Source organism: Eptesicus fuscus, chromosome 21, assembly GCF_027574615.1.
Source record: "Eptesicus fuscus isolate TK198812 chromosome 21, DD_ASM_mEF_20220401, whole genome shotgun sequence".
NCBI classification, from domain to species: Eukaryota; Metazoa; Chordata; class Mammalia; order Chiroptera; family Vespertilionidae; genus Eptesicus; species Eptesicus fuscus.
This window is the reverse complement of record NC_072493.1, coordinates 36,789,315-36,812,613: the sequence shown is the minus strand read 5'-3', so window position 1 is coordinate 36,812,613 and position 23,299 is coordinate 36,789,315. Positions and strand designations below refer to the sequence as shown.

Below are 23,299 nucleotides of genomic sequence, written 5' to 3'. Positions count from 1 at the left end.
GGGCACATGCCTGGGTTGTGGGCTTGATCCCCAGTATGGGGCGTGCAGGAGGCAGCTGATCCATGATTCTTTCACATCACTGATGTTTCTTTCTCTCTCTCCCTCTCTCTTCCTCTCTGAAATCAATAAAAACATATTTTTAAAAAATAAAAAAAAAATAAGATTTCACATATAAAATGCCTATTGACACTTCTGCAAAAAGACATTTACTGCAAGAAAGAGAAGGAACACTCATTTTCTCCCTTTGGAGAATTCTTCCCTGGTGTATCTGTGGTTCTCAACTCTCAACCCTAGCAGCATATCAGAATACATAAAAATATTAGAGAGAGAGAGAGATGCATGATAGCTCCAAACTGGAAACAACCAATATCCATTGTTAGGAGAATGGATAAATAGTTGCCGCACATCAATGCAGTGCAATAGTAACAAGCTACTGATACACACTTGAATACATTTCAGAAGCACTATGCTGAGTGAAAGAAGCCAGCACTAGAATATGTAGATATGATTCCATTCATATGAAATTCTAGAGGAAACAAAATACAAGCACCTTAGTCAGTGCCTAGGACTGGAGGTGGAGACTGACTTCAAAGGAACGTGAGGGATGCTTTGGGGTGATGGAAATGTGGCTACCTGTTGTAAAAGTTTGTCAGAACGCACTGAGCCCTGGCTGGTTTTGCTCAGTGATTAGAGCGTTGGCCCGTGGACTGAAGGGTCACATCAGGGGTGCAATTCCCAGTCAAAGGCAGGTACCTCGGTTGTAGGTTTGATTCAACCAGTCAATGTGTCTCTCTCACATGGATGTTTCTCTCTCTGTCTCTCCCCCTCCCTTCCACTCTCTCTAAAAATCAATGGAAAAATATCCTTGGGTGAGGATTAACATTAAAATTAAAAAACACTATACTTAAAACAAAATAATAATAAAATAAAGATCGCTCTAGCCCCGTGGTCAGCAAACTGAGGCTTGTGAGCCACGTGTGGCTCTTTGGCCCCTTGAGTGTGGCTCTTCCACAAAATACCACAGCCTGGGCGAGTCTATTTTGAAGAAGTGGCGTTAGAAGAAGTTTAAGTTTAAAAAATTTGGCTCTCAAAAGAAATTTCAATCGTTGTACTGTTGATATTTGGCTCTGTTGACTAATGAGTTTGCTGACCACTGCTCTAGCTAGTTTGGCTCGGTGGATAGAACGTCGGGCTGCAGACTGAAGGGTCCCAGGTTCTATTCTGGCCAAGGGCACATACCGGGGTTGCAGGCTTGATCTCCAGTAGGGGGCGTGCAGGAGGCAGCCAATCAATGATCCTCTCTGATCATTGATGTTTCTATCTCTCTCTACCTCTTCCTTCCTCTCTGAAATCAATAGAGAAATATATTTTTTAAAAATAATAAAATAGCCCTAACCGGTTTGGCTCAGTGGATAGAGCTGCGGACTGAAGAGTCCCAGGTTCGATCCCGGTCAAGGGCATGTACCTTGGTTGCGGGCGCATCCCCAGTGGGAGATGTGCAGGAGGCAGCTGATCGATGTTTCTCCCTCTCCCTTCCTCTCTGTAAAAAAATCAATAAAATAGCCCTAACTGGTTTGGCTCAATAGAGCGTCGGCCTGCGGACTGAAGGGTCCCAGGTTCGATACCAGTCAAGGGCACATGCCTGGGTTTCGGGCTTGATCCCCAGTAGGGGGCGTGCAGAAGGCAGCCAATCAATGATTCTCTCTCATCATTGATGTTTCTATCTCTCTCTTCCTCTCCCTTCCTCTCTGAAATCAATAAAAAAATATATATATATAAAAATGTTGATTTGGCCGAAACCGGTTTGGCTCAATGGATAGAGCGTCGGTCTGCGGACTGAAAGGTCCCAGGTTCGACTCCGGTCAAGGGCATGTACATTGGCTGCAGGCACATCCCTGGTGGGGGGTGTGCAGGAGGCAGCTGGTCGATGATTCTCTCTCATCGATGTTTCTAGCTCTCTATCCCTCTCCCTTCCTCTCTGTAAAAAATCAATAAAATATATTTTAAAAAAATAAAAATAAAAATAATAAAAAAAAAAGTTGATTTGAGAAACATCGATTGGTTGCCTCCATATCCATCCCGACCAGGGATCAAACCCGCAACCTGGGGATGTGCCCTGACTGGGAATGGAACCTGCACAGGGCAATGCTCCAACCAACTGAGCCACAGCAGCCAGGGCTAAAGTTGGTTTTTAAAAATATAGATATCCAGGACCCACAAGAATAATTATTTGCAGCCAGGGATGTGAACCACAAGACTCTCCCTGTCCTCGGGGGTGGGGATGAGGTTAAGAGGCACCTGTGCTGTGTTCTGTCTCTTCCTGGAAGAGGAGAGAGGAGGAGTACCTGAAAGAGGCAGAACAGCGGCAGGGGGTGGGGGTGGGGACAGTTATCCAACCTCTTGCTCCAGCAGGTCAGAAGCTTCAGGCTTCAGATCTCACCATATTTTCCATCTTCTCTCCTCTCCCCCTTGGCTTCTAGGGCTCCAGGGACATCTCTGGTCTAGAAGGAGAAGACTTAGGGTTTGGTACCAGGGAGTCTGTCTTTCAAGGCTTATCTGAGGACAGGTGCTGAGCACAAACTTCTTTTTTAAAAAAATATATTTTATTGATTTTTTACAGAGAGGAAGGGAGAGGGATAGAGAGTTAGAAACATCGTTCAACCAAAGGACTTGTGTGCATGCATATGAGCCTATCCAACGGTTAAGTTCAACAGGGGGTTGGGGCATGCGTGGGGAGGGGGGTGGGATGGGAATGGGGGGATGAGGACAAACACGTGACACCTTAATCAATAAAGAAATTAAAAAAAAATAAAGCAGAAAAAAATGAAAAAAAAAAAGAGAGAGAGTTAGAAACATCGATGGGAGAGAAACATCGATCAGCCGCCTCCTGCACACTCCCCGCTGGGGATGTGCCCACAACCAAGGTACATGCCCCTGACCGGAATCAAACCTGGGACTCTTCAGTCCACAGGCTGACGCTCTATCCACTGAGCCACACCGGTTTCGGTAACAAACTTCTTGCAATAACTCCGAGTGTTTGGCCAGGAAAAGAGGGACTGGTCTCTGAGGATATTCTTCACAAGGTGGACAAGGGTCCTGGGCTGTCACCCACAGCTGGAACCCAGGGCATCCAGCAGCTGCTGTAGCCTGAACACAGCAGTCCCCACGGATGGGCCCTCTTCACACCCAATCACAGACAGCTCCAGCCGAAGCAGCTTACCTTCTCAGCAGGACACACCTGTGGGGACAGAGTGACTTGGTGTCTCTGGGCAAGGGCCTGATCCCAAATTCCCACCCCCAAGGTTTCTGACTTCTGGCCTGGGACAAGTCCATTTCACCTCTTTGGGTATCAGTTTTCTTATATGTAAAAGGGAGCTCTGAATAATCCCTATTTTTAAAAAATATACAGTTTTATTTATTTCAGAGACGAAGGGAGAGAGAGAGAGAAAGAGAGAGAGAGAGAGAGAGACAGAGAGGAACATCAATGATGAGAGTCTCTAATCCGCTGCCTCCTGCATGCCCCACACTGGGGATCAAGCCCACAACCTGGGCATGTGTCCTGACCAGGAATTGAACTGTGGCCTCCTGGTTCGTAGGTCGACACTCAACCACTGAGCTCTGCCGGCTGGGCAATAATCGCTATTTTGAGGGCTGACACTAGCCCACACTGTACTTCTATAAAGTTAGAAAAGGACATTCATTCCTTAAAACATTTCCAAGTGCTATTTTGTTAGAAAAAAGATATTTACTGCCGAAATATCTGCTGAAAATGGACTATTATGTCCAGGATGTGAATACTGTCCTTGAGTATGTGGGATCCTTGTGCAGTGTACAACCTTCACATACACACACACACACACACACACACACACACACACACACAATGGCCCTGTCCACCTTAGAGGATCAGCGTGATTAATAAATAAGCTAATATACTTAAAGGCATTTAGACTAGTATCTGGCCCAGAGTAAACACTATTTATGTGTAGCCATAATCATCATCATCATTTGTTGTTGTTATGTGCCATCATCGTTCTAGACTTCAGAGACAGCAGTGAACAAAATATATTTGTGAAGATCAAGCCTGGGGCTGGGTCACGGACTAGACACCCAGAACACGCGTGCCAGTGCCTCTGCCGCTAACAGTCATGTCTTCCAAGCCTAGTGGATTCTTCCTAAACTTCCAACTTCACTAAGAAGCTAATGAAATACTCACCAAGAGATCATCTGGGGTGTAGAGCCTGCCATCATTTTTGTTCCCCTACAATTTTGGGGTAGGAAGGAGAATCAGATCTTGGAGCGTGAGAGCCTGACCTTCCTCAAACATGCCCCTGCTTCCCCTCCCTGCCCCTGCCTGCTGACTCTCCCCTCCTGCTCCCCACCAGCATCTTCATGATGGTAACCAGGAAGTAGAAAGGCTCCCGAGGACAGAGGGGTGGTCCTGAGCCCCCTGAAGGCCTCACCAGCAGGAGAATGATCCGAGAGACCACATGGGCACCCTGCCTACCCTCAGGCTTTCTCTGGTCCCTTGGCCCAGTGGCCCAGGGTCCTGGAAGCAAGAGGTACAGAGAGAGGGAGCAAGTTGGCAGACTGGAGGGGGGTGAAGGGAATGGCCCCATTCCCTCCCTGTCCAGCTCCACTCAGTCCACAGATGCTCAGGGAATGCTCTCCAAGAGGCAAGGGAGATTGTGACTCTAGAGTAGAGAGGGCCTAAGTCAGGGGGCTTACTGACCCCCTCCCACCCCCTCGGGCAGATAGGAGGCTTGATTAGTACATGCAGATCAGCCGGGAGAGTTTGGAAGCCTCCTCCTCTCCCAAACAGGCCCATAAGATAGTAGCAGGTGGTGTGTGTGCAGCCTGTGGCCCATCTTCTCATTGGGCGACACTGTGCTAGGCCTTATCAGCGTCTGAAGGTGCGTAACCGGGGTCTTTGCTCTCCTTTCTACTTCTACTTGTCCCACGTTTCTTGGATCTCTGTGCCTGCCTGTCCCTGTCTGTCTCTTTCTCTGAGGGTTTGGCCTCTGTCTCTGAATCTCCATCGCTTGTATTTTCTGACTGACTGGTGTCTCTCCTTTCTCCTCCTCTTCTCCCTTGGCCCCTTTGTCTCTCTCTTGGGCTGTTATGTCTGCGTGTCCCTCCAGGTGATGCCGTGGGCGCTCCCTTCCTCCCTCCCCCTTTCCCTCTGGCTCTCTCACCCTTTTGGAGCTGGACGCTAGACCCACCAACCTCCTCCTCCTCTCAGGCCTTCAGGCAAAAGGTGAATTACCACACCCCTTTTGAACCTTGGCCCCCAGACCCAGAGCTGCCAGAGAAACTGAGGCAACAGTGGGCACCCTCCCTGCAGCCTAAAGAGGAGCCTCCTGGCTGGGAAGGGAGCATCCTGAGTGTGGGGAACAAGGCACTCCTGAGGTAGCTCAGAGGGGATGGGGTGGGGGCAGGGAGGCATTCTGCGGAGAGGGGCCTGGGGGCAGAGAAGGCGGAGATGATGGGGGGGATACAGTAGGGATTCCAGGTAAGGAGCCAGAGAGGGAGATTCTGGAGGCAGGTCTCTAAGGAATGGAGGATTCTGGGAGAGGAATTCCAAGGACGTCAGTTGCTGGGGAAAGGAGGCTCTGAAGGGAAATAAATTCTTAAGGATGGTCGATTTTGAGGGAGAGGGCTCCGAAGGAAAGGAAGATTTTGTGAAAGGAGATTCTAGGGGGGTGGTTCTAGAAAAGGTGTATTAGGGGGAAAGGGAGATTCCGGAGGAGGGGGTGCTAGGGTAGTTGGGTGAGAAGATTGGGGGGGTGGGGCACGATTGGGGAAAAAGCCCTTGAGTGGAGGGAGATTAAGGGAAAGGAATCCAGAGTGAGGGACCCCAAGAGGCAGATACGGGAGTGGACTTCTGAGAGGATTCTGGAAAGAGAAGACCCTGGTGAAGGGTGGGTTCCAGGGGAGGGGACTCTAGGAGGAAAAGGACTCTGGGAGGGGACTCTCCAAGAAGGTGGGCTCCAGGGCGCAGGAGGACTCTGAATCCTGAATCTGGGAATCCTGCCGGACTTGTCGGTTCCGGAGGGAAGATTCTGGCGGAGGAGGCTGTGGGAGGAAGTCTGCGGGTGATGAGGGGTTAAGAAAGGCCCCTTTATTGGGGGCTTAGGATCGGTGTTGGCTGGGGTAGGAAGCAGGTTAGTAAAGACCGGATGCAAATGAGCACCGGCTGTGACCAATGAGGGCTGAAGATGTGGAGAACGGCGTGAGCTCCTCCCCCTTCTTTGGCCGCGCTACACCCTTCAGGCCCCGCCCCTTCCTCTCCAGGGTCCCGCCCACCGGTCTTGGGATACGCCATCCTGCCGCCAAGCGGAAGTCCTGCCCTCTGGCTACCTCAGCAGCCGTAAAGCTTCTTCTCGTCGCGACGCTGTGCTCAAAGCGCCTGCGCACACCCTGTAAAGCCACCGGTGTGGCCGTGCGTTTCCCTTTTCCGGTGTCGGCGCCGCGCGGTGAGCATCTCTGGTGTACGCCCGCAGTCATGCCATCCAAGGGTCCTCTGCAGTCTGTGCAGGTCTTCGGACGCAAGGTGAGCCGGGCGCCGGGTGGGAGGGGTCGGGGGAAGCCGGGGTCTGGAAGAGGTCGATGGGCAGGTTTCTGGGGCCTACATGGGAGCCGGAACCCTGGTCTCACGTGGCCCTCGTCTCTCTTCCCTCGCTTTCTGCAGAAGACGGCCACAGCCGTGGCGCACTGCAAGCGGGGCAACGGCCTCATAAAGGTGAACGGACGGCCCCTGGAGATGATCGAGCCGCGCACGCTTCAATACAAGGTGCTGGCGCTGAAGACGGGCGTTTGGGTCGAATGGAGGACTGGGACAGAGATGTTGAAATAAGCAGGTTCCTGGAGTTCGATGATCTTGGAAGCTGAGGAATCTGGTATCAACAGGGATGTTTAGAAGCTGAATTGGGATCAGAAAAATGGGGTATTTGGCGATGACGGTGGGTTCTGGGGGTACAGAAGATGTGATAAAAGCTTAAAGTGACTGAAACATGAACGTTGAGAGGGGAAGGATGGGGGGAGGCAGAAGAGGGTAAAGGGAGGATAAATAGTGATGCAAGGAGACCTGACGTGGGGTGGTGAACACACAGTATAATGTAGAGATGGCACATTATAGAATTGTACACCTGAAACAATTTTATTAACCGATATTACCCCAATAAGTTCAATAAAAAAGTGAATGTTGAAGATTGAGAAGATGCTTTGAAAACGGATATTTGGAAGCCCACTCAATTGGGGACCAGATGACAAGAGACAAGAGCATTACTGAGTTTTTTTTTATCTGATTTCTTGCAATTAGTTAATGAGGGATAACAGTTTCCACTCCTCTGGACTTTGTAGGAACTCAGTAAGATTTAAAAGAACAGGAATGGAATTTGGGTTTATTTTGCTTGGCTGAGGAGGGGCTTCTCTTTGTTTGGGCCTCAGTTTCTTTGATATTGGCGTGTGATTTCTGTCTCTGATAGCCTATGTTGAGGCAAATGACTTCTCTTCCTTGGTTGAGTTCATCATCTGTAAAATGGGGATAATTTCTACCTTCAAGGGCTGTTGTGAGGATAAATTAGAACAGTGGTCGGCAAACTCATTAGTCAGCAGAGCCAAATATCAACAGTACAACGACTGAAATTTCTTTTGAGAGCCAAATTTTTTAAACTTAAAATTCTTATAATGCCACTTCAAAATAGACTCACCCAGGCTGTGGTATTTTGTGGAAGAGCCACACTCAAGGGGCCAAAAAGCCCAGTTTGCCGACCACGGAATTAGAATGTCTTCCATAAAGTCTATTACTTTTAAATGTAAAGAATAACATCCACATTTCGGGGTTAGTTAGAATTTAGAGGTAGGGTCTAAGATCCTTGGAATAGCAGACATTACATATTGTGGGTTTACTCTTTTTGGCAGTTTATTTGAAGGCTTTTTATGCACAGCCTGTGAGTGCTGGGGATAACAGTGATCCAGAAGGCCCCAGGCTCTGCCCTCAAAGGGCTGCCAGTCTACTGGGGGAAACAATGGATCTAATACCAGACACTCCCAGAGTAATTGGCGCTGGGATGGGGGAACTCGGGCGAGGATTCTGGCATCTGAGTAGGTCAGGGCAGGATGGGGGGTGGGGTTTGAAGGGAGACCTGTGATCTGAGACCTAAAGGAGGTAAAATAAATGTGTCCAAGCACATGCAAGAGACTTATACCTGGCAAAATGAGGGTGTGGCACAGGTTATAGTGTGGTTGTAATTTCTCCGGGAATCTGTAGGGCTCAAAGGGAGGATGGAAAACTCAGGTGGGGAACCCAGAAAAGGCACCTGATGGAGCCCAAGAGTGCCTTTTGCTGCTTGAGGCAGCTTTGGTAGCTGCAAAGGTTTCCTTATTATTGAGCTAAGTCAGAAGTCCTGAGATGGGGGATCTGAGATGCAGGGAGGTTGCCTGCTTAGGTTGCTTTGAACAATCTCATTGGTCTTCCATTCCTCCCTGCTCCTGGCTGTGGTGATAGCTCAACCCTCCCTCGCCCACTAGTACTTTGAGGCCAGTGGTGGTAGAAGCTACTTGAAGAGAGAGAAGGATGCTCAATGAGGTGGCTCAGTTGCCCAGATTGTGGTCTAAAATCCTATCATGCCCCCCTGTTCCTCCAGCTGCTGGAACCTGTTCTGCTTCTTGGGAAGGAGCGATTTGCTGGCGTGGACATCCGAGTCCGTGTGAAGGGTGGCGGTCATGTGGCCCAGATTTATGGTAAATCCCAGGACCTGGGCAACATGGGTGGGAGGTGGCTCTGAGAGCGAGGTCCTACTCCTGGGTCTTCTTAAAACTAATGTGTCTTATTTTGTGTGTTTTTCTCACAGCAATCCGTCAGTCCATTTCCAAAGCCCTGGTGGCCTACTACCAGAAATGTGAGTGAGTGGGTCCTTCCCATCGGCGTGGGGATGGGTGCAAGTCAAGTGCCAGCTCTGGCATTTAGCTCCAGAGAGTAGGTGTATGCTTCCGTGGTCATCCAAATCTTTATCCCACTTCTTATCCCCAGATGTGGATGAAGCTTCCAAGAAGGAAATCAAAGACATCCTTATCCAGTATGACCGGACCCTGCTGGTAGCAGATCCCCGTCGCTGTGAATCCAAAAAGTTTGGTGGTCCTGGTGCCCGGGCTCGCTACCAGAAATCTTACCGATGAGCTCATCTGGGCTCACCTTTCTAATAAACAATGGTCGTGGGATTGAAGGTTTCAAGGATTGTGCTATCTTTTGTGGTAGTCTTTGGCTAAAAGAAATACAGGAAACGCCCCAAGCCCACTGCCAGTCTGCATTTTAAGCCCTTCCATAAGCCACCACTCTGGTGTGGATGGGTGGGAAGGTAGGTGGGAGCAGACCTGGCCTCTTTCCCTGCACCCAGTGGAGTGGAGTGTGCGGACACAGCTGAGATGGGGAGGTTTGGGGCCATTGGTTGTGTAGGATGTCATGAGTTTGTCTTTATTTCAATTCTTTTGCTGCTGGTTAGCACCTCAGGAAAGAGCAGGGGAAATACATACTTAATAATCTTGAATACAAAGAAAGACAGCCTGGGTGGAGTCTGAAGTCAGGAACTAAGGGCATGGCTGGACTGGGAAAGGAATTTTAATATATTTTTATTGATTTTAGAGAGGAAGGGAGAGAGAATCATTGATGAGCTGCCTCCTGCACACCCCTAACTGGGGATCGAGCCCACAACCTGGGCATGTGCCCTTGACAGGAACTGTTCAGTTGGCAGGCTAACGCTTATCCACTGAGCCAAACCAGATAGGGCAGGGATTTTAATACCTGTAGCTTAGATAAGATTGTGATCTGGGGGCAAGGGCCCTAAACCCCACAGGGGCGTCATCTGGCTTCAACCACGATGTCAATAACTGCCTCCCAGGGAAAAGTAAGTCCCAGTTACTCTCAGTAACTTCCTACCATTGGGCTACAACGTGATAGAACATTTCCATTGTCAAAAAGAAAATTCTGTGGGATGGTGCATGTATATGTACAGCTGATAGGGAATGAATACAGTCATGCACTGCCTAACAATGGGGATATGCTCTGAGAAATGCATTGGTAGGTGTTTTTTTGTGTGCAAACAGTGTACTTGACACAAACCTAGGTGGTACAGCCTATTCTGTAGGGAAGGAAAAATAATTTTTCCTCTACCCTTCTGGGTTCTTGGCTGACATCGCCATAATAAAATAACAGGAGGAAAATGTATTTCTCCTGTATATAAGGAAGAGGCCCAGGAAAACAATCAAAATGGTTGTGAAGATGTTTCACCTGGCACCTAATTGGTGCTCAATCAACCCCACTAAGTTGGTGGTCCTATAAAATTACGTTGTTTATGAGGTAGTCCTTGTAATATAGTTGAAGCCACCTTAGATACCTTCAGTTGAAGATTGAAGACACGGGTTGGGGGTGGGGAGGGATCAGTTCTAGATCACCAGGAAAAGCACAGTGAACAAGGGTAAGGGTGTTAAGTCCTTATCGTGAGTTTCTAGGTAAGGTCATCACCCTCTTGGTACAGTGAGGGAGACCCGTTACCAATGGAGATTTCCCATTTACGAAAGTAAATGTCCTACAAAGGGTAACCTCTACTTGGTTTTCAGAGCTCCCATGTCTGCTTTTTCTTAAAATGAACCAGCCTAAAATAATCCTCATGCCAAATAGGCATATTGTGAGGTGGCAATTTCTGTTCCCCTGCAGCTCCTAGGCTGCAAACCTATACAGCACGTTACTGTACTGAAGACTGTAGGCCGTTCTAACAGTGGTATTTGAGGAATGCATTGCACTGTGTCACACATGAGAAAATGAGCCCAGTGGCAAAAGGCAGCTCAGCAAGCTTTTTGCATGGCAGCTGGAGTTCACTTGGGTTAACTTCAGTTGACTGGCATTAACCTAACGCTCCCAAGGAAGACTGCAGTATCCCGAGGAAAGCAGCAGCCAAACCCCACTCCTTTGTTTCTTGTTGATCCTCATCAGAGGATATTTTTAAGAGGGGGGGGGGAGGGGATTGCCCCTCGCATGCTTCCCGGCGCGTCAGGGCTCGAGCCTGCAACCGAGATACATGCCTTGACCAGAATCGAACACGGGACCCTTCAGTCCGCAGGGCACTGCTCTATCCACTGAGCAAAACCGTCTAGCCCCCACCTTTCCCTTTTTTAAAAAGAATATATTTGTATTGATTTCAGAGAGGGAGAAATAGAAACATCAATGATGAGAGAATCATTGATCAGCTGCCTCATATACACCCCACACTGCGGATCGAGCTGCATCACAGACATGCCCGGACTGGGAATTGAACCGTGATCTCCTGATTCATAGGTTGATGCTCAACCACTCAGCCAAACCCCCGCCCTTCCCTTTCTGAGCCTGATTTTGCAGAAGCTCTAAAATCGGCTTACAACAGGCAAACTATATTCCTGAGGCTTCAGAGCTGGGCTATGAAGCAAATATAATTGGGCAGGCAGGAGGAATGGAATTTAGGGGCAGGGACCAGGAGGGACTAAGGCAAGCCTGGTGCTGGTGGTTTTCCCACAGGATCCAGAGATATCCCTCCCCCCTCCCCCCCTCACTCCACCTCATTGAGGCTCCTGGCTGCCTCCCAGAGGCACAGCTGGGATGCATCTGGAGGAGCTGAAGGCACTTGCCTCTCTTTCCCTGCGCCAGGCCTTAGAGTAGACAGCCTTTTCTCCCTCCCTGACGCCTCCCCAAATACCGGGAATTCCGGCGCTGCTGGGAGCCCAAGTCAGGCTGTGAACTTTCCTTCAGCTGGGAATGTGCAGCTGGGGGTGGCTGGGAATGTGCAGCTGGGGCTGAGAGGAGGGCCAGCCTGGGTCCTGACCTTGGGGAGGCTGCAGCAGAGCAGGCCCAGGCCCTGGTGGAGGGCATGGTAACGGCTCAACTGAATAGAAGCCAGCAGCTAACATTTATTAAGCCAGGCCTTGTCCTGGCTACCTTATCACCTAGGACCCTTGGAGTACCGGGCTGTGCCTCAAGTTGGGGGTGTGTGTGGGGGAAGTGTTCCTCATTGTGTCCCCAGTGGCAAAAACCGTGTCTGACACAGGATAGGTACTCACAAGTATGGACTCTGTTGAGCTGCAGGAAATGGAGTCCCAGCTCTGCCCCTTGCCTGTGTGACTGGGCAAGTTCCTTATTCAATCTGCCTCTTTAGCCTCATCTCTAAAGTGGGGATTAAAGTCCTCACTTGCCTTTTAGGGCTGTTGTGAGGACTCACAGTGAATGAGTTCATATGAAGTGACTAATGCCCATGGTATGCCATTAGGATTCGATAAATCTCAGCCTTTTTTGCTGTTAGTTGATTGCTGAAACTTCAGATTCCTAGGCTCCTATCCTGGAGGTTCTGATTCTAGAGGCTGGGACTAGGTCCTGGGACATCTGTGATTTGAATAATGTGCCCATGAGTCAGAGGCTCAGACACACTGGGGAACTGAAGATACCTTCACGGAATCTTTGTTGTTGTTAGTCCTCACCTCAGGTTATTTTTTTCCATTTTTAGAAAGAGTGGAAGGGAGGGAAAGGAGGAGGGGAGAGAAACATCAATTAATTGGTTGTCTCCCTCATGCACCCCAACTGGGGCCAGGGATCCGGGGATCAAACCTGCAATCCAGGTATGTGCCCTTGACCAGGAATCAAACCTGTGATCCTTCGGTGGGCAGGCTGATGCTCTAACCAGTGCATCACACTGGCCAGGGCTCCTTCACTGAATCTTTACAATGACCCTACAAGACCCCTACAAGACGGGATACTATTGTCCTCATTATACATGAGAAAACCCAGGCTCAGAGAGAGATTACATTGACACTGGTGCCTCAGAAAATTACAAGAAAGGTTAAATAAGATGTGCAAAAGCACAAGAGGGTAAATGTTCAATTAAAAAAGCTAATGTTACCAACGATTGATTAGGTTATGCTTCTCACAGGGCATGCTGCAGCTGAGAGGGCATAAAGGATCCTTTGGCCCTGGACAGGTAGCTCAGTTGGTTAGAATGTTGTCTCCATACGCCAAGGTTGCAGGTTCGATCCCCAGTCAGGGCACATACAAGAATCAACCAATTAATGCATAAATAAGTGGAACAACAAATTGATGTTTCACTCTCTCTTCCCCTTCCTCTCTAAAATCAATCAACAAATAAAATCCTTTTTTGGGAAAAAGGCTTTGTCTCTGTAACCTGAATTTTTTTGGGGTGAGGGGGCACACTAAGGCACTGGAGAGGTCTCAAACTAGCGAAGGGGGAAAGAGGGTCTGATGATGTGTGGGTGAGCACAAGAACCAGAATATTCATGGAGGTGGGAGTGTTTGCCAGGAGAAATCGGACAGATGGGGGCCAAACTTTTCTCAGAATCTCAAACCTGATCCAATTTGGTGTTAGCATGGAACTGTCTTTGAAGTTCTGTAGTACCAAGACCCAGCAGAATCCAATGAAGGATGGACAGTGGTTGAGATGGTTGATGGGTTCGGAGATGGTTGTGTGAATAAGATGTATGGTTGAACAGATAGAGATGGAACTATGGAGAGGGTTGGGTGGAAAAGATGAACAGGTGGGATGACAGACGGATCAATGGATTAATGGAAGAATGAATGCTAGATGGGTGGGTAGGATGATGGATGAATAGAGATGGTTGAATAAATCAAGGCAAATGGGTGGGATGATGGATTGAAAGATGGGTGAAATAACTGGAAAGACAGCTGCATGGATAGATGTAAAGGTGGCCGAGCAGATGAGGTGAGAGGGTGATGATGGGACGCACGGACTGGATAAACTGCTAAGGGAATGAATTTGTACTTGGAACAGAGCTTCCTGGCTTTTCCGGATGGCCAAAAAGCAGTTCACAAACCCTGTGAAATCACACACCAAATTGTAATGAGTCCAGGTTCCAGCAATTCTTGAAAGAGTTTGAGACTCCCCCAATTTTCAGAACCACTGAGTTGTACTGTGACAGACCTTCCCACTCATCACCGTCTTCTGTTATCCCCCACTATCTCCAGAATGGGAAAAAGAGACATAATTTCATAATATTAATTAACAGAATATTAATGAAATCCCTACCCCCATCCCTGCTGAGTTAATCAAGATAAGTAATAAGGACCACTTGCCAAAGCAGACCCAGAAGTCGGAAAGCCGCAGCCATTTTAGACTTGTCTTCAGTGTCTGGACTTCTAGGTGAAGTTCTGAGAGTCCGTGGCATTCGGTTGAAGTCCTTGCTTTTTAAGAAGCCCGATATCCTGGCTCACATGTGGAAAGGGGCATCAGGAGCCCCCTGGGCTCTGGGAAAGCCCGCAGGTTCCTGGGCGGAAGCTAATAGAGCAGGGTGGTTCAACCTGACCTGGGCCTTGGCTGGCCGTAGCCGCCCACCACCCCCGACGTGGATGTTCACTGTGGTGGCATAGCTGAGCCTCCTGGCTGGAGGTGGTGGGGGTTGGGGCTGGGGCGGCGGTGAAGGTGCCCGTGATGTGGGGGCAGAAGAGGACCAGGAACCCCGGAAAGCTTGGGGGGCCTCTCCCCCAGGCCCCTGCCTCCGAGCTAGGCTCTGGCTGATGTATGAGGCTGCCAGGTATCTTGAGAGAGCGGCTGCGTTGGGACCCAGGAGCTGACGGGTTGGGGGTGAGGGACTGTGGGGTGGAGTCAAGTCTGAAGACTCTGACCTGGCAACAGGAGAGACAGGGTGGCCTTCTGGTTTTGACAAAGCCACAGTGGTCTGCACTGGGGTGGGTGACAGGCCCTGAACGTCCCATGAGCCTCCTTGCTCAGGCAGAGGAGTGGCAGCTGTACCATGGATGTCTGTGAGGCTCTTTTGCTCCGACAAAGGTGTAGGTTTGGGGACCTGGAGGTCTGTGGAGCTTTGCTCCTGGAGCAAAGGGACAGCAGTGGCACCCTGGACGTCTGGCAGGCCTCCCTGCTTGGGCAAAGGAGGGAGTGCTTGGACCCGTGTGTCCATGAGGCCTTGTGGCTGGGGCACGGTGATGGCAGCTGGAGCCTGAATGTCTGGGAGATCCTGGGGCAAAGACGACGGAGCATTGGCTGGGATCTGATGGTCTAGGCGGCTTCCATATACAGGCAAAGGTGAGGTATCCAGAACCTGAGTGTCTGGGAGGTCGGGTTCCGAGGGCAGTGGGGTGTTGGCTGGGATCTGGTGGTCCAGGCTGCTTCCATGCAGAAGCAAAGGGTCAATGGCTTGGCTGCAGTCAGTGGCTGGGGACCGAACATCCCCGAAACCTCCCTGCTTAGTTAATGGGCTGTTGGCTGGACTTTGGCAGTCTCGGTCGTCTTCTGGCTTGGGCATGGGAGAAATGGCTAAACCTGGGACACGAGGACAACTTCCCTGCTTCAGCAAAGCTGGGGTGGTTGGAACTTGGATGTCCATCTGACACTCTTGCTGAGGGAGAAAGGTGGTAGCCGGAAGCTGTATGTTCCTGTGGCCTCTATGCGCAGGCGAAGGAGTGGCCACTGAAACTTGCATTTCCAGGTGGCCTTCTTGATCAGGTAGAGATGTAATAGCTGGAACCTGGACACCTGGGCCTTCCTGCTTGGGAAAAGGTGTGGTGGCTGGAATCTGGGTGTTCCAGAGGCCTTGCTCAGGCAAAGTGGTAGCATCTGGAATCCGGATGCCCTGATGGTCTTGCTCAGGCAAACTGGAGACATCTAGACCCTGGCCACGCAGGCAGCCTCCCTGCTTAGACAGGGGTGCAGCAGCTTGAACCTGGGCAGCAGGGCCCAGAGGGACAGATTCCTGGGCCAAAGTCAGCGGGAAGGCCAGTTCACATACCAGCACGTGTCCAAATGCAGGCAGGGGCCCTGTAGCAAAAGAAAGGAGGACCGAGTCAGGTACTGCATTCCAGCCTGGGCTACCCCTGCAACCACATACCTGGACCTCACCTGGCTCGGCCTGCTCATGGGGCAGGCAGTGGGACACTTGGGGTTTGGCTAGAGCCCGTGGCCTGCGGCGGGGAGCATTGGCCGACGCCCGAGTCTCGGCCCGCTGCATCTGCTGGATCCGCTCGCTGTAAAGCCGGGCCAACTCCCGCACTCGGGATGCGGCCCGCTCGGTACCGGGGGCTCCAGGCTTTCCACTCACACTCCCTCTACGCAGGTCTGAATCTTCCAGAATCAGCAGCGGTTCTGGGAAACCTGGCCGGGCCAACTGCCCCTGCTCCAGAGCCTGCCAGGCACTCCGGATTTCTGAGCAGGAGCGGAATCCCAGCTCATCCTGGAACCCGTGATCATGGGTGCCATCCTGGGGCTGGAAATCTGGAAACGCTACCCCATCGTCCTCCTCCCTTGCCTGCCCTGCCCTGCCGTCTGGGGAGGGCTCTCCCAGTTTCCCAGCACGGTCTCCAGAGAACCGTTCTCTCCTGGTGGCTAGAGCCTCATCTGGCTCCTGCAGAGGGCCGGGCAGCCAAGAGTCACAGGGGAGGGTGGGAGGGCTGGAAAGACCAGGAATGTCGGGGACACTAGGTATGACTGGAAGGCAGGGCATTTCAAAAACACTGGAAATGTCAGAGAGACTGGGAAGGCAGGGCATGGGAGGGATTTCAGAAAGGCTAGACATTTCAGGGAGGGTGGGCACGGCAGGATTTTTGGAAAGGCCAGGAATGTCGGGAACTTCAGCTGCACCGGAACTTTCGAGTCCCTCCAGGACGTGGAGTGGGGAAGGGCCCCGTTCGTCCACCTCCAGCTCTTCGTCCTCCTCTTCTGAAGAGTCCCGGCTGGCCAGGGCTGGGAATGTGAGACTTTCGCCATCACGTGGCACTTGGGAGTCTCCAGGGAACGTGGGAATGTCGTGGGGAGGTGGCTGTCGTGGGCACTGGGGAAGAGACCAACGGTATCAAGGGGCGTGGGCTGCCCCGGTGCCCGGTCTGTGCCTGCCCCAGCGGAGAGCCCCAAGGACACGCTGATGGGATGCCCAGCTCACCCCTGCATCCCGGAGGCCTCTTTGGTTCAGCAGTTCCAGGATTTCTTCAGTGATTGAGGTCCCAGAGGGGTCCAGCGTGGGGGGTCCAGTGTCTTCCAAGTCCTCAGGAGGTCCAGAAGCTGGACCCGATGGCTGAGGCTCTAACGGGGGGTAGAGCTCCCCCTCACTGCCAGCATGCTATGAGGAAGGAAAGAATGGAGGGCAGGCACCCAGAGCCCTCAGCGCCCCTTCTTCCCCAGTCCCCTTCTTATTCAGACCCAGTTGATAACTCAAGCTCCCGCCTCCATCAGATTCTTGATTCTGGGCCCCCAGACTCCATCCCAGGAGATTTCTTACCTTGAGTCTAGGCTTATCTGGGAAAGGAGAAAAGAGAAAAAAAGTGAGATGTAGGAATAAGGTTATTCCTTATCATTGATGAGCTGCCCCTATCACCCCTCCCCCGTAAACACTGGCCATCCCATGGGAAGAGACAGACAGACAGACAGACCGGGCTGGACCTGGCTGGGCTGGGCAGTCACTTACCATTCTGTGGAAACATGACATAAGGGTCCTTCACTGGCTCTGGGGAGAGGACACACTGATGTCAGGGGCCTACCTCCCACCCCGACCCCTAGTGAACCTCTCAGTGGAATCAACTCACCAGACTGTCTCCGGCCACGGCGGGCAGTGGAGGGGCCTGGGGACGGAGCTGTGCGAGAGGCAGATTGGAAACTCGATAGGAGCCCAACCCCAGGCTTCTGGGGGGGAAAGGGCTGGGGGTACGTTCCTGAGTCCCGGGGGAGGAGAGGGAGGGACTCTTCTTTACCTGTGTTCCTTCGTCCAGGGGTGAAACTTCTAGCATCTCGAGGTTTGGGGGACCCAAGTAGGGGAGTCACAGGCTCTGGGATAGGCTTACTTTTAGGAGCACCTGTGGGGAGAGATCTGGGGCTAAGAATCTACCTTTTCTCGGAAGCAATCCCTCCACTTCCATACCTACCAACCCAAGGCCCCGGCTCACAGTGCAGGCTGTTTTCAAGGAGAACTTGTTTTGCCTGAAAGACACAAGGATGAGGGTTGAGGAGCCGGTCTCCTGAGCACCCGAGTCGTAGTCCCTTTAAGTGAGTGCTGCTACATGACAGGCACAGCGCATGACGGCTGACAATCATCCCGCACCACAACCCCATAAGGCTGGCGCTATTATTCCTCCTGGTGAGGAAACTGAGGTCAGAGAGGTTGCCCAAAGTCACAAAGCTGGGACGTGGTGGAGCTGAAAGTCACACCCAGGCAGCCTGTCCGCCATTTAACCATCACGTTTTCAGGGAGGCCCCTGCACTCCGTGTCTTCCCCAACGACAGGGGGCCGGCGTCTCTGGCCCTCCGACAGCGCCCAGCTGTGGCGGGAGCCGTACCTTGGCTGGGATAGAGGCAGGGTGGTTCTCAAAGAAGAGGCGCTGGAGACAGTGAATCCACAGCCTCTTCTCTTCTTGGTTCTTGGCCTGGCGGGAGGTGGGGGTGGAGTGGGAAGTCAGGTGCGCGGTCTAGGAGCTGGAGGGAACCCTGCCCACCCAGCCCCGTTCTCCTCACCTGGAGCAGGTGCCTGTGCTTGGGAATGGTCAAATCGGCCACCTTGAACCCTAGAGGGTCACGAGGACTCTCGCTCACACTCAGGTTGCAGCACTGAATAGGGGAGCAGAGAGGGTGGCAGAGAGGGAGCTCAGAGCCCTTGGACTCAGCAATGTGGCCCCTGCATTTGGGTTCCTACCCCCTAGAAATACGTGCCCTGGATGGCTGTATGGGGTCCCCCTTTCCCTGCTGATCCTCTCCTCCAGGCTGGGCTCTGCTCTCCCTACCCTCGTCTGGATCAAGACATGCTTCCCCCGTGAAGACACGTGTCTGGTGCGAATCCAGGCCTCCCCCCTCTGCCTTCTGCTGGCCTCCCCCATCCTTACTACACCCACCCCCACCCTCAGACTCCAGAAAACATGGCCCTGGTTGTCCCCCCTTGCAGACCCCGCCCCGGCCACCCCTTTAGGGATACAGGCATCGGTATGTAGACTATAGTCCGCAGGTAACTCACAAAGATGTGACCCTTGTAGGTGTATTCTGGCCCCCGGCGTTTGGCCACGAGCAGCATCCGTGAGAACAGGAAGAGCAGCCGCTCACCCCCTCGAAGTCGGGGGCCGCCCCCTCCGCCACCTCGGAATGAACCTTCCAGCACCAGCTCCCCGAAAGCACTGAGCTCCGGGCCGGTCCAGCCACCCAGATGCCGCTGCACTTCCTGCCAGGACCCCACCAGGGACACGGGACACAGAAACACGTCACGGGAGGCACACACATGCCGGCACGGGGGGGGGGGGGGGGGCTAAGCAACCCCCTGAGGCCACTTGGGAAGCACTGACCATCCCCACGAAGGCCCTCACGCCACTCCTCCCACCCAGCCCACCCTGCAGTCACCTGGAGGCGCGCAGCGTGCTCCTGCTTGCGCTTCATGTCGTTAATGTACCAGGCAACGGCTGTCATGGACACGATGGCCTCCTCCACCATCTCGCGGCCCCCCGTGCCCGGGCCCTCAACCCAGTGCTTGCCCAGCTCCTGCCAGGCAGTCAGCGGGCACCCAGGGAGGGGAACAGTAACAGAGGAAGAGAAAGGATGATAATAATAGAGACAGAGAGATATATAAAGGCAGGGGCAGAGATGGAGATCCAGAGGTGGAGAGAGACAAACAGGAAGAGACAGAAAGTGGAATCAGCTGATGCCAGTCCCCACTGCCAGCAAGACCCTCCCCCCAAGCGCTGGCGCAGTCTGCAGGGATCAAATGCCTCCCCAGGCCTTGCCCAGTTCGTCCCTCTAGATCAGGGGTCCTCAAACTTTTTAAACAGGGGGCCAGTTCACTGTCCCTCAGACCGTTGGAGGGCCGGACTATAGTTTAAAAAAAAAACTATGAACAAATTCCTATGCGCACTGCACATATCTTATTTTGAAGTAAAAAAACAAAACGGCAAAAACACCCGCATGTGGCCCGCGGGCCGTAGTTTGAGGACGCCTGCTCTAGATGCACCCAGTGGCCCATGGGCAGGACCTGCCCCCCCAAGCAGACCCTCCAGGGCCACAGCGAACCTGCAGCAACAGATGGTACTTGAGGATGCGCTGAACAGGCTTCAGCAGGAAGCTCTGCAGGGGCAGCGAGTGGCGGAGCTGGGCCTGGCGCTCCTGCAGCCAGAGGGCCGCTGGTGGAGACAGCGACAGGTCCCGGAGCAGGGCTAGGGAGCTGAGGGCACGGGACAGGTCAAGGGAGGGCATCTCTGGGGGGCAGAGGTGGGAGGGGTGGGGGCAGGCAGGGGTCAAGGGCAGGTGAGGGAGAGTTCAGTTACTGTCACGGTCTGGCAGGGGTAGGAGTTAGATGGGCTGAGTGGAGGGAGGTTGGCTGGCACCACAGCTCCGGGGCACAACCTGGGACCCCTCACCTCGGGTAGTTCATGCAGTACAACGTGTAGATGTCAAAATCTTCACTCTGCGGGTGACGGGGGAATCGGCACCTCAGACTCCCCAGGACCCCCCCCCAGCACAGGCTTGCTCCTCCCTTACCCAGGCACCAGTCCAGATTGAGCCCTGGCGCCCCGACTCACCCTCTGCACGAAGCACTCTGCAATGCCCCCGGCACTGCTGCTGCCCTCCAGGTCCTCCAGGAGCTGGCTGGGGGGAGAGGGAGGGTGAGAGACCGCCCGGCCCCCAGGCCCTCGCAAGGGAGGGCTCCGCGAGGCCTGGTGGGGGCTCGGTGCGGCCCGGATCTCTCCAGGGGATGTCATGTCCAGAGGAAGAGCCCTCTGATCCCCACATGGAACATCACAACCTGCTCAGGCTTCCTGGGACTGAATCACATTCCTCGGCCTGAAATCTTGTCACAGCGGGCTGGAGCCTGGGTGTCTCGTGTCATGACCCAGGGAGAACAGTGTCCTAACGTTCAGAGCTGTGATAATCTTAAGATTCCATTGTGATCCTGAGATCTTGTCACGACTCTCAGACCTCCTGCAACAATGTTATGATCGCAGCCCTGGCCGGATATTGCAGCTGGTTAGAGCATTCGGTTTGACCCCCGGTTGGGGCACATACAAGCAGCAACCAATGAATGCATGAATAAATGGAACAACAAGTAGGTATCTCTCTCTCTCTCTCTCTCTCAATTTAAAAAGTAATAACCTGCCGAAGCCGGTTTGGCTCAGTGGATGGAGCGTCGGCCTGTGGACTCAAAGGTCCCAGGTTCGATTCCGGTCGAGGGCATGTACCTTGGTTGCGGGCACATCCCCAGTGGGGGGGTGTGCGGGAGGCAGCTGATCGATGTATCTCTCTCATCGATGTTTCTAACTCTCTATCCCTTTCTCTTCCTCTCTGTAAAAAAATCAATAAAATAAAATAAATAAATAAAAATAAAAAGTAATAACCGCATGATCTCCTGATTCTTGAAATCTAGCGTCCTCCTCACTGGGGACCAACCCTCCTGGCTTGTCCGGGACTGAGAGGTTCCCAGGACACAAATGTCACGATCTCCAGGCTCCACCTGGGCCTTAGCGTTCTCCCAAGTCTGACACTTCGCTAAGATCCATCCAGATGCCTGGACCCGTCCCCTTATTTGGACTGGGACCTCATCCGGATGCTCAGGCTCCCACCGCCCCATCAAGATCCCTGCCCAATGTTTCGACACCTAGCCCCCCTCTCCTGGCCCATCAGCCCCTGACCTGCTGAACTCGTAGATGTCCTCAATGTTTGCAAACAGCGTGCCCACCTGCTCCGTGCTCAGCCCCAGGGCCCCGCCATCCAGCAGGGGGCCCAGGTAGTCCTGCGGGGATGACCGGGGTTACTAGGGCAAAGGGCTGGGCTGGGTCCCCGCTGACCTCGGGTGCCCTCCTGCCTCACCTCCACGATGCTGCGGAGGTCCCGGACGTAGGCCCGCTCTGTCTCCACGATCTCACGGGCCACACGCTCCAGCATCGAGGGTTTCGCCAAACCAGGGGTCCCCACTGGCGACAGATGCAGGCGGATGGGGGGTCCTGGAAGGGGCTCCGGTCTGGAGGCTAAGCAGGCAGGGGTGGGCCCCGGGGCCAGGTCCCCCTCAGAGCCCACTGTGCTCAAGGATGTGGAGCTCCCAGAACCTCGGAGGGAGGCCATGGCAGGGGCTGCGGAGGCTGCTGGGGGTGTGGAACAGGAGGTTAGGGTGTCTCCCCAACTGAGCGAGTGCTCTCCGCCCTCGTGCTCCCACACATTCAGTCAATGCCTTTCCCAAAGCTCTTCTCCTCTCCCTGCTGTGCTGCCTCCATCCATTCCTGTCTCCCACCAGGGTCCTCTCGGGCTTCTGGCCTCCACTCCTCTAATCCACGTCCATGTATCAGCCTGGATGTCTCTAACGGTTTGCTGTCTGACCCAGGCACTCCCATGAGTACAACCCCTCGGTGCCCTCAGGACTAAGTCCAAACTCCTCCGGTCCAAAGGCCCCTATGCAAGAGACCATTCCAGTCTGCTCTCCTGCCACAGCCAGGCCACTCCTCACACTCCAGATCCCAGTCACACGCGGCTTCTTTCCGTTTCCTAAACAAGCAGCTTCCGCTTACCTCTGGGCCTTTGCACACACGGCTCCCTCTGCATGGAACACTCCTCCTGGCCTTTCCCAGCTCCTTCCTCCTAATCTTTCTATTCTCAGTTTAGATGTCCCCTCCCCCAGAAGCCTCCTCTGACTTCCCAGACTAGGTTCCCACAGCCCTGTGGGCCCCCACTCCGATGCTGGCTGTGATCACTCTGTCCTGAGATACCCACTACGGACTGTCACTGTCTAGGGATCGGTCCACCTTCCCCACCAGACTTGGAGCTCTGTGCGGGCAGGACTGGGGCTATTCTGGTCACCCTGTGTTGGCCAGCATTGCCCAACACTGGGCCAGCCAGAGGGCTGCAGCGTGTCTGGAATAAAGGAATGAATGCCCAGCAGGCTCTGCCCCTCCCTTGCATGCTCACCTGTCTGAGTCTCACACACAGTTGCACAGTCACACACGTCACCTCTGTGGCGGGGGCTAAGGCGAGGGCTGGGTTTGGACGGGCTCAGTCCACGGGCTCCCTCTGGCATGGCTGCGTGGCTCAGCGGCTTCTGCAGAAAGACCCCTTCTTTGATATCCAGGCGTCCCAGGCCTCCAATGGCCCACACTCACAGTTTGGGGGGCTGAGAATTAGGAGTGTGGACTAAATCCAGGGAGGGGCCCCTGGGAGCCGTAACTCATGGGGCAGACAGAGGCAAGATGATAGAAAGAGGGGGGCAAGGAGAGAGAACATAGAGAAAAAGATGGGAAGGCAAAGACAAAGAAGAGTGAAGACAGCAGAAGAGTCGCTGAAGCCAGGAG

The 23,299-nt window shown here is 53.0% G+C and overlaps 2 protein-coding genes across 3 annotated transcripts; one reads left to right on the top strand and one right to left on the bottom strand.

Moving 5' to 3' along the window:
- The first annotated feature begins 6,438 nt into the window (after positions 1 to 6,438).
- Positions 6,439 to 9,235, top strand: RPS16 (ribosomal protein S16). The gene is made up of 5 exons (XM_008139608.3): positions 6,439 to 6,553; positions 6,692 to 6,793; positions 8,649 to 8,745; positions 8,856 to 8,903; positions 9,035 to 9,235. The coding sequence occupies exons 1-5, from the start codon at positions 6,506 to 6,508 to the stop codon at positions 9,178 to 9,180; spliced, it is 441 nt and encodes a 146-aa protein (XP_008137830.1). The 5' UTR covers positions 6,439 to 6,505; the 3' UTR covers positions 9,181 to 9,235.
- A 4,660-nt stretch (positions 9,236 to 13,895) lies between these two features.
- Positions 13,896 to 23,120, bottom strand: PLEKHG2 (pleckstrin homology and RhoGEF domain containing G2). 2 transcript variants are annotated; one of them, XM_054711159.1, is made up of 19 exons: positions 22,920 to 23,120; positions 21,831 to 22,099; positions 21,653 to 21,753; positions 20,546 to 20,612; positions 20,384 to 20,430; positions 20,037 to 20,187; positions 19,374 to 19,511; positions 18,997 to 19,197; positions 18,504 to 18,596; positions 18,329 to 18,415; positions 17,939 to 17,972; positions 17,747 to 17,848; positions 17,582 to 17,629; positions 17,464 to 17,502; positions 17,278 to 17,294; positions 16,942 to 17,118; positions 15,906 to 16,833; positions 14,675 to 15,824; positions 13,896 to 14,316 (listed from the first exon to the last, which is right to left on the bottom strand). In XM_054711159.1, the coding sequence occupies exons 1-19, from the start codon at positions 23,026 to 23,028 to the stop codon at positions 14,238 to 14,240; spliced, it is 3,837 nt and encodes a 1,278-aa protein (XP_054567134.1). In that variant the 5' UTR covers positions 23,029 to 23,120; the 3' UTR covers positions 13,896 to 14,237. The 2 variants fall into 2 exon arrangements, with proteins under 2 accessions (XP_054567134.1, XP_027998512.2); XM_028142711.2 differs by having other exon boundaries at positions 13,896 to 15,824.
- Between the last annotated feature and the right edge of the window lie 179 nt (positions 23,121 to 23,299).

What these genes read in the sequence shown, in the direction of transcription:
- RPS16 (XM_008139608.3), top strand. Translation starts at nt 6,506, where the DNA reads ATGCCATCCAAGGGTCCTCTGCAGTCTGTGCAGGTCTTCGGACGCAAG. An exon ending in TGCAGGTCTTCGGACGCAAG is followed by an intron (nt 6,554 to 6,691) that starts GTGAGCCGGGCG and finishes CGCTTTCTGCAG; the next exon opens with AAGACGGCCACAGCCGTGGC. An exon ending in GGTGGCCTACTACCAGAAAT is followed by an intron (nt 8,904 to 9,034) that starts GTGAGTGAGTGG and finishes TCTTATCCCCAG; the next exon opens with ATGTGGATGAAGCTTCCAAG.
- PLEKHG2 (XM_028142711.2), bottom strand. Translation starts at nt 23,028, where the DNA reads ATGCCAGAGGGAGCCCGTGGACTGAGCCCGTCCAAACCCAGCCCTCGC. An exon ending in ACCTCCGCAGCATCGTGGAG is followed by an intron (nt 21,754 to 21,830) that starts GTGAGGCAGGAG and finishes TCATCCCCGCAG; the next exon opens with GACTACCTGGGCCCCCTGCT. An exon ending in CCATGAGCAGGCCGAGCCAG is followed by an intron (nt 15,825 to 15,905) that starts GTGAGGTCCAGG and finishes CTTTTGCTACAG; the next exon opens with GGCCCCTGCCTGCATTTGGA.